General features: G+C 42.3%; 1 protein-coding gene across 5 annotated transcripts in view; it reads left to right on the top strand.

Moving 5' to 3' along the window:
- The window catches only part of CACNA1D (calcium voltage-gated channel subunit alpha1 D), a gene marked incomplete at its 5' end in the record, with an annotated part of 447563 nt that overhangs the window by 311833 nt on the left and 122667 nt on the right, over positions 1-13063 (top strand). For 3 of the 5 annotated variants that reach the window (XM_082664922.1, XM_082664923.1, XM_082664925.1), the window contains one exon: positions 1337-1440. In XM_082664922.1, the coding sequence (XP_082521048.1) occupies positions 1337-1440 (104 nt within the window). Of the gene's footprint in view, positions 1-678; positions 783-1336; positions 1441-13063 lie in introns of all 5 variants that reach the window. The other 2 variants (XM_082664924.1, XM_082664926.1) reach the window with 1 other exon arrangement.

The following is a 13063-nucleotide window of genomic DNA, read 5'->3' on the forward strand; positions in this document are numbered from 1 at the left end:
CCTTCTCCTGGGTCCTTCCTGTGGGTCCAGTTACGGAAAAAGATGTCATTCCCCAAAGCACCCCTGCATGTGTCAGCTAGGTGACTTCTGAATACTTTCCTTCTTTGCATTAATTTAGCTGTGCTTGCACTCGCTGATAGCAGATAATCCAGATTTAAAGTGGGTTAGGTTTCCTTGGATTGGTTGGCTTCCAGTGGAAAGTTATTATTTTAGGGTTTTTTTTTTAAAAGAAAAGAATTTATAGAGTCAAATGTTGCAAATTTGTCTCTATAACTAAGACTTTTCCACCATCACAAATTTTGAAAGCAAAAATAGTACTGACAACTTGGGCAGAGTAGAAAATAGTTCCCAGCTAAGCACTAGTTTTGTCTTCTGTCAAGATCTTTTCTGAAAATCCCTTACCAAGGCAGTTTCCTGTGAGAAGGAACCAAATCCCAGCTGATTGCCCCAGCAGTGGCCAAAGTTTGCTTTATTTACCCTGAAAGCTTTGATGGCTCTGTGTGCGTGTGCGTGTGTGTTTCGGGAATATATAATGAATGTGCATTGGCTACTGTTGTCTGATTTGAAGCTAAGTAAATGTTTAATTAAATGTATAGAATGCTGTCTCTAATGTAACCCTCTCTCCTTATTAGATTCTCTTATTAACCCACTCCTACGAGACCATCTTATTTCTTACAGATGAATGATGCTATGGGATTTGAATTGCCCTGGGTGTATTTTGTCAGTCTCGTCATCTTTGGGTCATTTTTCGTACTAAATCTTGTACTTGGTGTATTGAGCGGGTAAGCTACACCTCTTTCATCTTGAAAGCGGAGTCCCGAGGACAGTTGCCAAGACCACACAGGCTTTGCTAGATGGGGGCCGCCGGGTGGGTGCCAAGCATTTTATGTGTCCTCCAAGATACTTTCTTTTCTGCTGAGGCTTCCCAAATCAAGATGTTTCCTGGAACCTTACCAGCCTTCATGAAAGAAAGCTATAGGATAATTATTGACCAGAAATTAATCAGCGTTGTCACTTGGGATTTAAATTGTTGGCATTGCTTGCCCATTTGTCCTAAAAGAAGATACATCTATAATTGTGTTATTGGCCTGGATCCAGATATAATGCCGATTAATTGGTACAAAACAGTAGCTAAATGATTTTTGGTAGGTCGCGTTTGTAGGCTTCAGCAGCAGAACCTGTCCTTATTGAAAGAACAAAAATGGAAGACCCATGGCGGCGTCCCCTTCTAGGAGCACCAGTCTTTAATCAAAGCCCTAGTGGTCCAGCAGCTGTTCTTGGGGCTCTGCTCTTTGGCAAATGGATAACTGATAACTAATCTCCTTACATTTTACAGGTAAATGATGCGATAGGATGGGAATGGCCATGGGTGTATTTTGTTAGTCTGATCATCCTTGGCTCATTTTTCGTCCTTAACCTGGTTCTTGGTGTCCTTAGTGGGTAAGCAGTTGGCTCCGTGTTCCACATTCTGCTGCTGCCGTGTGTCAGGCGGCTCTGCGTGTCCCCCAGCTGCTCCCTGCGGCTTTCTCTGCATGCATGTGGACTCTGATGTCCCCTCTGTGTGTTGCTTTTGGACTAAACTGTGATTCTTTCTGCTTGTGTCTGTCTGTGAGATTCTGTGTTTCTGATGCTTGCCAAATACTATTAATTTAATGGAACCATTTCTCCGAAGCCAGTCACGTTAATATGCCAGTGTGTAGAAGTAGATTAAAAGTGAGTAAAAGGATTCCCAGCCTTGGTCTCCCCCCAGGAAAGGGCCTTTGTCTTTTGTGGTTTTCTTCCCATTAGTACATAACCTGGCCCTTTTTACCTGCAGTTTATCATGATGATTTCCAGTGGTGTTTCAGATTTCATGGTAAAAGAGAAATAAGCCTAGATTAGCACATAAATACTGAATAGTTTCAAACTCTCACATCCTTCAGATCGGGATCGTTTCTTAGCTTGGTTTTCTGCCGCTGTCACTGTGAGAATGCTCCCTTCAATTCATTTTTAATCTTAACTTGTAGAATCTGTCTTTAATGCAGGGTAATAATCAGCTTTTGCCCCTAAATGGCCTATGGCCTTATCATCGTCCATGTCACTCGGTCACCAGTTTTGAAATTTCATCTTGTTGACCCCCTTGGCTCGGTGGATTGACAGGGGGTTCGCTGGAGACTGGGTCAGGAGGGGGGCTTTGCCCTGCCTGTAGTTGCCATCCCAGAGCCCTTCTGGGCAGCTCTGCGTCCTCCCCATCCCACAGACACCCCAGACAGGGGAGTACCCCAGAGAAGGGAATCAGGGCTCTCCAGACTCTCAGAAGCAGAGCCACTATATAGCCATTGCCGGGGCGGGGTCGGGGCTGGGAGTGCGACCGAGGCCCGGGAGGTGCCCATCTCCCCAGAGGAGCGTGTGTCGTGCCCTGAGCTCAGACATCCTCAGGAGACACTGTTGATAGGCTTCATTCCCAGTGAGTTTATCTACTCCTCACTCACTCTATCTGTGCCTTTCCAAGCTTGTATCTTGGGGGAGGTGATGTCTTCGTGTAATGCTGAGTCACTGGAGAGACCTTTCTCGCATGTTTCTCAACACTGCCTTTTCCAGAGCAGAAAGCAGAGCCAGTGATCCATCTCTGCTTCCTTTCCTCTTCCCTCTAACCCACGCTGCCTGTTTTCAGGGATTACACGTTTAGAATTCTCCTTGACCGAGCGTGGTCACTTTTACACCGTGGATGTACACTGTCCTGTGAAGCCCTGTCTAGAAGTGGCCCTGAAGCCCGTGCCCCACAGTGAGGGGAGTAGGGACTGAGTTGGGGGTGTGACAGCTCACCCCCTGCCCCCCACCTCAACCAAAGCTTCCTTCTATAGATAAATGGCTCTTTGAGCCTCATGTTCTTTCACTTAAAACCTTAAAAGTGCCTTCCTCCTAGTGACCCGCCACGGCCTTAGGTTAGTGTCGGGATGGTAAGGGTGGAATGTATCCCTGGAGAAACAGCATCGTGTTGACCTTACCACAGAAACGGCCCGTACAAGGGTAACAGCAATCCTGTTGTGAATTCCTGGCACCCCGTGCCTCCTAAACCCAACTAAACTGAGGCCGTGGAGGCGATTGATCTTAACAGTGCCAGTGACATGCCTTATCTCTGCGCTCCCAGAGCAGGAACATCACCCCTGCGTGATGAGGCAGCTTAAAAAGGAAAACGGGGAAATGGGAGGGAGGGCCTCCTTGTTAGATGGTGGGTGTTAAATGTGCACTCCGAGGGGGGTGGTGCCCAAAGCTGGAGGATAAAAACAGGCACACACCGTGGTGGAACAACCAGCGGACTAAAATATATTTTGGGGAAAATAGTAAGTAATTTAAAAACAGTTTTGAATCAGAACAAAACTAGATCCCTTATGAAGGAGAGCGCAAATGACACGTGAATTTTTACAATAAAATCCGAGATTTCGCAGCAGTTTTCAGTCCGTTCCATGATGTGGGGCTGCAACTGACTCTGCACCACCTGTAAGACCACTTGGGTAGGAAATGCTAAGCCGTGCTCTGTGGAAAGGAAGAGCCACGTCTGCAGAGCAGAGTCGGGCATCCGCGTTCGCTAATTCGGTCAGCTTTTCCTGAGTTCCTGTTGAGTGGCCGGCTCTGGGCCAGAAGCCAGGGTGCCAAGATGTCGAAGACACAGATGGGGGCCTTGTGCTCAGACAGTCATTGTCTCGGGCGTGGGGAGGAAACTGTTGTTAGGCAGTGCAGGATGGCCAAGCTAGAGTAGAGGTGGAGATGGAGCGGCTGTGAAAGCTGCCTGTCTGTGAGCTGGCTCTTGAAAGATGATAAGGGGTCTCTGGGGGTGGGGGTGGAGAAACCGGAGAAGGGGCTGCTCCTACCTCCCCTAACAATTAGTTACCCAGGCTCCTCTGCCTGGGTTCTCCTCCTTGACTTTCCCCCAAAGCAACACAAAATCCAAATGGGTCATTTGTATTCATTTTCTTGTTGAAGAAATGTAATTTTTTTTTAAATTTTAGTTTTAGTCTTAGGGTTCTTCGCAATTTTTTTTAGGGGACACTGGAGGGAATACAAAAAATGTTTTAAATGTTTTAAATAAATGTTAAAAGGAAGACAACTTATGTCGCATAGCCCCTTAGGGACCATCAGACCAACACAAATGTAATTCCGAAAGGCCCAAATTAAAAAGTTCTCCTGTTTTAGACACTTAAGACCGTGCTGCTGCTTTCTAATGAAGAATCATTATAAGATGCTGTGTGTCTTTAAGTCTGTTAACCATTTGGAAATATTTGTTGCTCCTCCTTTTTTTTTTTTTTTTTTTTGCACACTTGTTTTTGGTGTTGGTACGTTTTTAAAGCATTAAGACTGATGCTTTGGGAAAATCTTTGCTTTTACGCAGACCGTTCTTCTCAAGGTGAGTGCGAGGTTCACGAACTGCACGCCCGGCGTAGCCAAACGTGATCCTGGATGAAGACGTTTTTCTCTGGTGCTCATGCTCTGTGGGAGGAGCCGAGAATATCTGTAACTAGAGTTGTGATTTCACATTAAGTCGTCATTAAGGAGATGGTCCCATTTTGACAAGGCATTGGAAAGACTGTCTCGATTAAGTCTACAATTCAGACTATGTCTGTTCTCATGGTGGCTTTGATGATTTTTCACTTTTAAAATTGTTCACTTAACCCTTGTCCCCGTTGAGGTTTTCGTCCATAGATAGGTAAAATAAGAGAACACAGCGGTGTTTCCGCGCTTTGTTTCTTTAGAATCACTGCCAGATTCCCGGGGGGAAGTGGTGGTCATGGACAGTGGGCTTGTGTCTTCACCTGCAGGACCCACCTGATGCCAGGCACACCTGCGGTAAGGTAGAGGGCCCTCTGAGCCGCTGTGGTGTGGGTCAAACCCCCAAGAAGGGACTGATAGATGAGAAGGGAACTGGAAGACCTTGCTTCTGATCCTGCCAGTGTCACCCGCTAACTCTGGGACTTCACTTAGGAGCCCTGAGCCTCTGTCTCTTGACCCCTCAAATGGGGAAGATGCTCCCGTGCTGCCCCTCCTGCCGTAAGGGTAGGTGGCTTTAGGTCAGCTCATGAATGTAGAAGTGCTTTGAAAAATATGTACTATAAAGAATTTTACTCATTGAATCTATCTTTCTCTTAAATCCATGGACCTCCTCCCAGTCCCCTCCCTGGGTGAGGTGGGAACAGCTGAGGGGCTGTTTGGAGACTATCTGAAGTGTCCCGTTTTCTGGATTTCCCAGGAAGTGACCAAGAGAAACGAGCTACGTATGCACAGTAATACTGTACTCGGTGCCCCCCCAAGAGGAGGCCGTGGAGGTTCTTTGTCAGCTATAAAGTATGATGCGGCTGGAAATCATGACTGAGGTTATGTCTGACAGTGATTTCTTGGCACAAATAGAGGGGCATGGCATTTCTGTAACATATGGTGAAACACTGGCTTTAGAGTCGGATAATCAATACTTGACTCTTGGCTCTACTTTTTACCAACTGTGAGATCTGGTGAAATGACCTACCTCTTAGAGCCTCACTTTCCTTGTCTGTGAAATGATGTTAATAATATTCACCGTGTGGAGTTGCGTGAGGATTCAGTGAGCTGAAGAGTGTAGAGAGCTTGGTTATCGTTATGGCGATAGCTTGAATAAGAGTATATAAAACGGGATTTGATGCAAGAAAAATCTAATCAAGTCAGTCCTTTTAAGCTAATTTTTTTCCCCTGTGACCAGGCCTATAGATTGGGTTTAATTTGCATGACTCTTTTACTCAGGAGTTAATAAACGAAGTATTCTCTACTGCTCTTTGCTTTTAGAGGATCTAATGTTCAAAAATGCTATCAGAGGTGCGGGAAGGTACAATGAAGATGAAAATATTTAGAAGCTGGTAAATCATAGGTCCTTGTTGAGGAAGGATTTGATTTGCCTTTGTCTTTGTTTCTGCCAAAGAAAGACTAAGGACCCACGATGCCTAGACAGGTTTTGATGTCTGTTAGATGGATTTCTCCTAAGAAGTTTAGATAATCTCTGATATTTATTATAGTGGCAGTCATATCCCCGGCACTTAGCAATGGCCAGAAAGAGATTAGATAGAAGACCCTTAAGAGATTAGTGTAATATAACCCAGACTTCAATGCATCTGTTCTCTGTCGGCCTTTGAAGTCAGGCCCCACATGCCATTGTTCATAGTAAATCCAAAGGGCAATTTTAGGATCCTATGCTATGAATGTTTTTTCTGTTCAGTTGTTTTTAATACTGTTGTCTTGGTGCCTGGATGTTCCTTGCCAAAAAATGTTTAAAAACTCTATTTTCTTTTATAAATTCAGTATCATACTATGAAGGTTCTTGAATTATTTACCAAACTATGACCAATGTTGAGATGGACCTCTATCCTAATCACTTTTTTAAAGGAAAAAAGTGATTAATTTCATCTCCTAATCCATAGACTCGATTCACATTTGTCCAGAACATTCCATTTCTCTTCAACCCATTTGGTTTCTCTTTAATCCACAATAATTGGGGGGAAAGGATGCTTGGTGATTGGTTGAAAGTGTTGGGATAAAAAACCTAGACAAAGATTCAGGCATGGCTACTCTACCTACCTGTGTTACTGTTGGTATAAGGAAGTGGAGACGGGTGGTGTTGGGGGGCGGGCACTGTACTGAATAGGTTCAGGTTTGGGAGGGCATCATAATTTACACCCTGGCCCATTAAATTCACACCATTATGAGCCATGGTCAATCGGAGATTGCCTCTAATTTCCTCCCCTCGAATGTTGGCTCAGCGGGCAAAACGTACCAGGTAGATGGTGGTGTTTGCTTGAGGAGACATACCTTCTCGGAATAGGCATTCATATAAATTATTCATGACTGGGATTAGAATTAGCTCTCATTAAATATTTGACCAGCATCTGCTGACAAAAAATAAACAACAGAATTTCTTCCTGTACATAAACATATCTACATCTTAGAAGAGTAGTTGAATTGCTTGCAACGTTGAAAGGGGTATAGTTAGGTAATGGGATAACCAGGCTCTCAGCATGGTTGGTTACCACTGTTTTACAGAATAAAATTATATTGAGTTAATGAGTTAATTCCATATCTTGACCAACACACTAAGAAAGCACCCCGAAATCTAGTCCAAAAACAAAGGGACAGTGGAGGGTATTTGTAGATAGTTCTTACAATTAAAAAAAAAAAAAAGATTTTCCTGTGCATAATTAGTGATGATCAGGCTACCAGAATTCCAGACACGTTTAGCTGGATTTGTCTTTGGTTTGACTAGACTCATAGGTGAAAGAGTTGTCCATACAGTTGGAGGTCTCTCTTCTTGAACTTGGAAGTAATGTTGGGAGTGGGGTTGAAAGCTGAGGGAGAGATCTGTGGTCCTTTAGTAACTTCACATGCTTTGGTTTTGGTAGAACAAGAAATTAAGCCCCACTTCAGCTTTACGTGGAAGAATGCTAAATTTCCTTTTTCTAATAAAGAACCATGTTAAACATTTATATATACTTTTAAGCACTGAACTTTCCTGTTACAGAGTTAAGATGCTGTCGGGGGTGGCTGACAGGTGGATGCGGGTGCTGTAGGTACGGTGGTACCTGAATGAAGCACATAGGCTGGTAGCCACACCTGACGTTAACAAGTGAGTGGTAACCTCTCCGCCGCTGGCTCGAAGCGACTGTTTCCATAGAAATGGCTGTTGGGATCAGTGGAAATGAGGTAAGTGAAAGTTTTCCCTGATCCTTGTTTCCATCAAGCTGACGCCTGTTCCCCTGGCAACAGCAGTGGACAGCAACCAGGCACTAGCAACAGATTCAGGAGAGCTCTCTCACTTGTCAGCTGTGGCTATCATCTATTCCGAACCGAATCCTTTTTTATAACACTTGGCAAAAACCTCTGAGCACCCGGGAGGCGTCTCTGGCCACGTGTGCCCTCCTGAGCACCCACTTTGCCGATGGAGAGCTCTGTATTGAGCGAATTCATCATAGTGCTCTCATGCAGAGCTCAGCTCTTCATTAAGCCTCTGGTACCTTAATGGTTGAAATTAAAGCCATAATTTTCCTGTGTTCCCTATTCCGCTGGCGGCATTAACAATCACTGTTACTTCTGCAGTGAAGGGTTGTTTATGAATTTAATAATTTGACTTCTGTGATTGCCCTGAGGCGCTACTGTCAACCTTATGCCAGTCTTTTTTTTTCCTTCTGTGTAATACCTCTTACAGGCTGGTAAAATTGCTTACAGAAATCAAATATTGGTATAGCAGGACAGCTCAGTATAGCAAGACCTTTATGTCTGGGATATAGGGAGCTCTTCTTTATTAAAGTTCAGTTGTTCCTTTCCTGGAACATTTTAATATTTAAGCAGATTATGCACCCAAGGCGGAAGTATCCTTCTCCCGTATGAGACAGTGTTTGCAGGTCCCACAAAGCAAAGGAGAGCTGTCATTATTGCCCTCGTGTGTAAGGTAAGAGTGTGTGCGGAGAGGCACAGAATGAGGTGTTGGGTGCTGTCTGGTGTTAAACCCTTAAAGATACTATTTTAAAAATATTTTCTCTGAAACAAAATGAAACTCTGAGACTCAGAGCTGTATCTCTGAGAATTGAATGAAAATATGGCTCCACAGCGTTACGAGAATTTAAATTGGCTGTGTAAGAGAGGACTGGATAAATGGTGAATTTCCTGTCTCGGAGGGCTTTCTGAATGACTTTGTTCCCAAGAATCTGGATGAGAGCAACTGTAATAATTGGAGGGCTTTCTGAATGACGTTGTTCCCAAGAATCTGGATGAGGGCAACTATAATAATTGGAGGGCTTTCTGAATGACTTTGTTCCCAAGAATCTGGATGAGGGCAACTATAATAATTGGCTTGGAGGTGATATTTAGGACTAACCCTGTACCACTGGATCGGGTTCAGTGCAACAGACTAATAAACAGAAAATCTTGCTCAATATTTTTCTCTCTCTCTTGGACTTCTTAAGAAAAAAGGACTTATTCATTCAATGAATATTTTTTGTGTGCCTACACAGTGGTTTCAGTGGTGAGACAAAGCAGAGTCTTGTCCTCATGAAGCTTGTATCTCATGAGGGAGACAAAAATTATAAACTTTTATAAGTTCTTTGAAGGAAAGGTGCATGGTGCTGTGAGAGTGTTTAACAGGGAGAACAAATGTCTAGGGGAAGCGTCCTGGAGGAAGAGAAGGACGAACGAATAGCCATCATATCCAGGCAAGATGGGAGAAGACGCTCAGGGAGGGTATTACAGTGAAGGAGAAACCCATGCGAAGGCCCGACAGTGGGAAGGAACAGAGGGCATTGGAGAAACTGAAGAAAGCAGGGTGGCAGGCACTCAGGGGGCTGGGAAAGGAGGGTGAAGAAAAGAAGACAGACTGGTCAGCAGAGCCCAGATCACAAAGGTCCTTCAAGATCACATCACAGATTCTGGTCATTAGCTGAAGGGTAAAGAAACCCACTGATAAATTTCAAGCCCAAAGTGATGTGACTTATATTTGTGTTTTATAAAAATTACTCTGCTTTCTGATGTCTTCAACTTACCTTAAAACACTTCAAAAAATATAAGGTAACTGGATGGATAGAGGGATGGTTAGATAGGAGCTAAAGAAAAGGTAGCAAATGTTAATTATGGGAACTAGGTGGTAGGCATATGGCTGTTCACTGTGTAAGTCTTCCTACTTTTATGAACATTTGAACTTTTTTCTTAACGTTGGAAAAATTCAGCATATAAAAATCACTCTGGCTGCAGTAGTATGAATGGATTGGGTGGATGCAAACTGGATGTGGGGAGACCAATTTAAGGCTATTGTAATCCTCTTCCAGCCACAATATAGTAACAGTGCCAGAATGGACCTTTTACTATAAACAACTATAAAACTGGCGAAAATATATGAAGCAGTGTTTTTTGTTTTTGTTTTTCAGAAGATGGAAATAGGCAACACAGGACTGGGTTCCTTAGGAGGAGGGAAACACATCCAGTAAGTGCCACAATTGTCCTGGCTGTCTGCCTGGAGGTGCTTTTAGAATTGTGGCACAGGAGGCAGAGCCCAGAGGAGGACAGTGGTCTATTTGCTCGAGAGGCAAAGAGCAGAGTTTGAGAGGCCGAGACAGCTGGGATTTTCAGGGCAGGGTACTGGAGAGAGAGAGGTATGCAGAGAAGGGGCTCCGGAAAGCTGAATAGGGAGTCTCTGAAATCTTTGACTATATACTAAGCTGCTATGTGCCAGTTGAATTTATTGGTAGAGAACAGCTACTACAAAGCTGTGAGCTGCTGGAAATCTCAGTGTTGGGAGACAGAGGGATTCTGACCAGCTGGAATAGATTGACGTTGATGATACATTGGACATTCAAGTGAGACCTCGGAAAGGCCAGGCATTACGGGTAGGGTTACCTTACCCCTAGAGTAAGAGCCACTCTAGACCTATCCCAGTCTAGACCTGCAAATCTTATAAACAAGCTTCAAAAGGATCAGGACAAGTGGCTAACTTAACACCTGCCAAAACAAGTCAACACCCATTAAAGGAAGATACCAAAACCCCAGATGTTCCCCAAATGTTTCCCCACATCATTAAAAGTTACAGGACATGAAAAGAAGCAGGAAAACGTGACCCATAATCAAGATGGAGTGGGGGCGTCAATAGAAACAAATTGAGAGAAGACAGATAAGGCAGGAAAGGAACAAAGAACATATGGGATGAACAAAAAACCAACAGCAGGATGGTGGACATAAACCCAACTGTATCAGTACTTGGATTGAATGAAATGGGCACAGTGTTTTAATGAAAAGACAAATTGTCAGAGTGAATAAAAATGCAAGATACTGTAAAGACACAGATTAAAAATAAAGGGATAAATATATTAATACAAAATATATAAAATAGACTTCTATACAAGGAATATTTGCAGAGAGAGATATTTCAGAGATAGAGACATTTCATATTCCTGGAAGGGTCAATTCATCAAGAGACAATGATTCTACCTGAGTTTGTACCTAATAAACTTTGAAATACATGAAGGGAAAGCTGTCAGAATTAAATGGAGAAATCAATAAATCCACAAACAGATGAAAATTTTATAGTTCTTTCAGTAACTGAAGAGCAAGGGGATGAAAAAAACTAAATATAGATAACATCTGAACACTACCAACCAGAATGTCCTAACTGGTACTTACAGAACACTGTATCCGATAACTGCAGAACACTCATTCTGTTCAGGCGCACCAAGATAGACCACGTGTGGACTGTATTAAAAAAAAAAGTCTCACTAAGTATCAAAAGATTTAAATCTTGCAGAGTACATTTTTTCTAATAGCAATCGATTTGAAATAGAAACCGGTAACAATACGCTGTCTAGAAAGTCCTTCAGATACTGAAAATTAAATGATACATCTCTAAATAACTTACAATTCAAAAAAACATTACAATAAAAGTGAGAAGTTTTTTAAACAGAAAGATATTAAAAATACATCTCAATTTGCATTATCCATCTAAAGCAGTGCTTAGAAATTTATAGCTTTAAATGCCTATATTAGTAAAGAAGAAAGGTTTACATTCAGTGGTCTGTATTCCCATCTAAGAATCTAGAAAAGCAAAGCAAATTAAATCCAAGGAGAGTAGAAAAAAGAAATAAGAACATAAGTCAGTAGAAGAGAAAATGCAAGAAATAGGTAAAGTTAACAAAGGCAAGAGTGGACTCTTTGAAAAGCTTAATAAAGTTAATAAATCTTTAGCAAGACTAATCAAAAAAGAAAAATCGATCAGTATTAGAAACGATGGAGGGTATGTCAACACAAATATTACAGACATTAAAATGATAACGAGACTAGGGCAATAAATTCAGTGACTTAGGAGAAATGGACAAATGCCTTGAAGAGCACACCTTATTAGAACTGACTCAGAAAGAAAAGACTGAGGAGGCCTATATTCGCTTTTCAAATGGAATTCAGAATCATAAACCTTCTCTCGCAGAAAACTGGGGGCCTCAATGATGTCAAAAGTGAATTCTGTCAAACAATTTAGAAAGAAAGAATATCATTTCTAGAAAAAAATCTCTTTTAGATAATAGAGGAGGAAGGGGACATTCCCTAACATATTTTTATGAGACCAGAATTACCTCAGTACCAAATGCAACAGACAAAAGAACAGTAGTTTTCATTAATCTAGATGTAAAAATTCTCAAATACTAACAAATTAAATCTAGCAATTATTAAAAGAATAATACCTCCTGACCAAGTGGGGTTTATCTAGGAAACACAAGGTTAGTTCACCTTTGGAAAATCAAACAATGTAATTTACCATATTAACAGAAGGAAGGAGAAAAATCATATGATCATCTCAGAAAATGCCACCAACAGTATTCTGTAATATTCATGATAAAAAGCTCTTAGCAAACTAGGAATATGTGGAAACTTCCTCAACCTGAAAAAGGTTATCTACAAAAAAACCACAAAAACTGTAACTGACAACATACTTAATGGTGAAAGCCTGGATGCTTGCTTTTTTTTTTTTTCTCTTTGCGTTACGTGGGCCTCTCACTGTTGTGGCCTCTCCCGTTGCAGAGCACAGGCTCCAGACGTGCAGGCTCAGTGGCCATGGCTCACAGGCCCAGCCGCTCCTTGGCATGTGGTATCTTCCCGGACCGGGACACGAACCCGTGTCCCCTACATTAGCAGGCGGACTCTCAACCACTGCGCCACCAGGGAAGCCCACTGGATGCTTTTTTTCCCTGAGATTAAGAACAAAGTAATCATTCCTCTCTCACCCCTTTTGTTCAACATTATACTGGAAGTACTGGCCAGTACATTAAGGCAAGTAAAGCATATAAAAGGCAGAAAGATTAGAAAGAAAGCAAAAGCTATTTCTGTTGACAGAAAACATGATTGTCTACTTAGAAGGTCCTAACAAATTGCCGGAAAACCCACTAGAATTAATAAGTGAATATAGCAAGGTCTCAGGATACAAAAATCAATTTTATTCCTATACACAAGCTGCAAGCATGTGGAAAATGAAATTTGAGAAAATATGATTTACAATAGCATTAACAAGTTAAAACCCTTAGGAATAAAGATAAGAAAAGAT

This window comes from Grampus griseus (assembly GCF_964374135.1).
Source record: "Grampus griseus genome assembly, chromosome: 10".
Taxonomy (NCBI): Eukaryota; Metazoa; Chordata; class Mammalia; order Artiodactyla; family Delphinidae; genus Grampus; species Grampus griseus.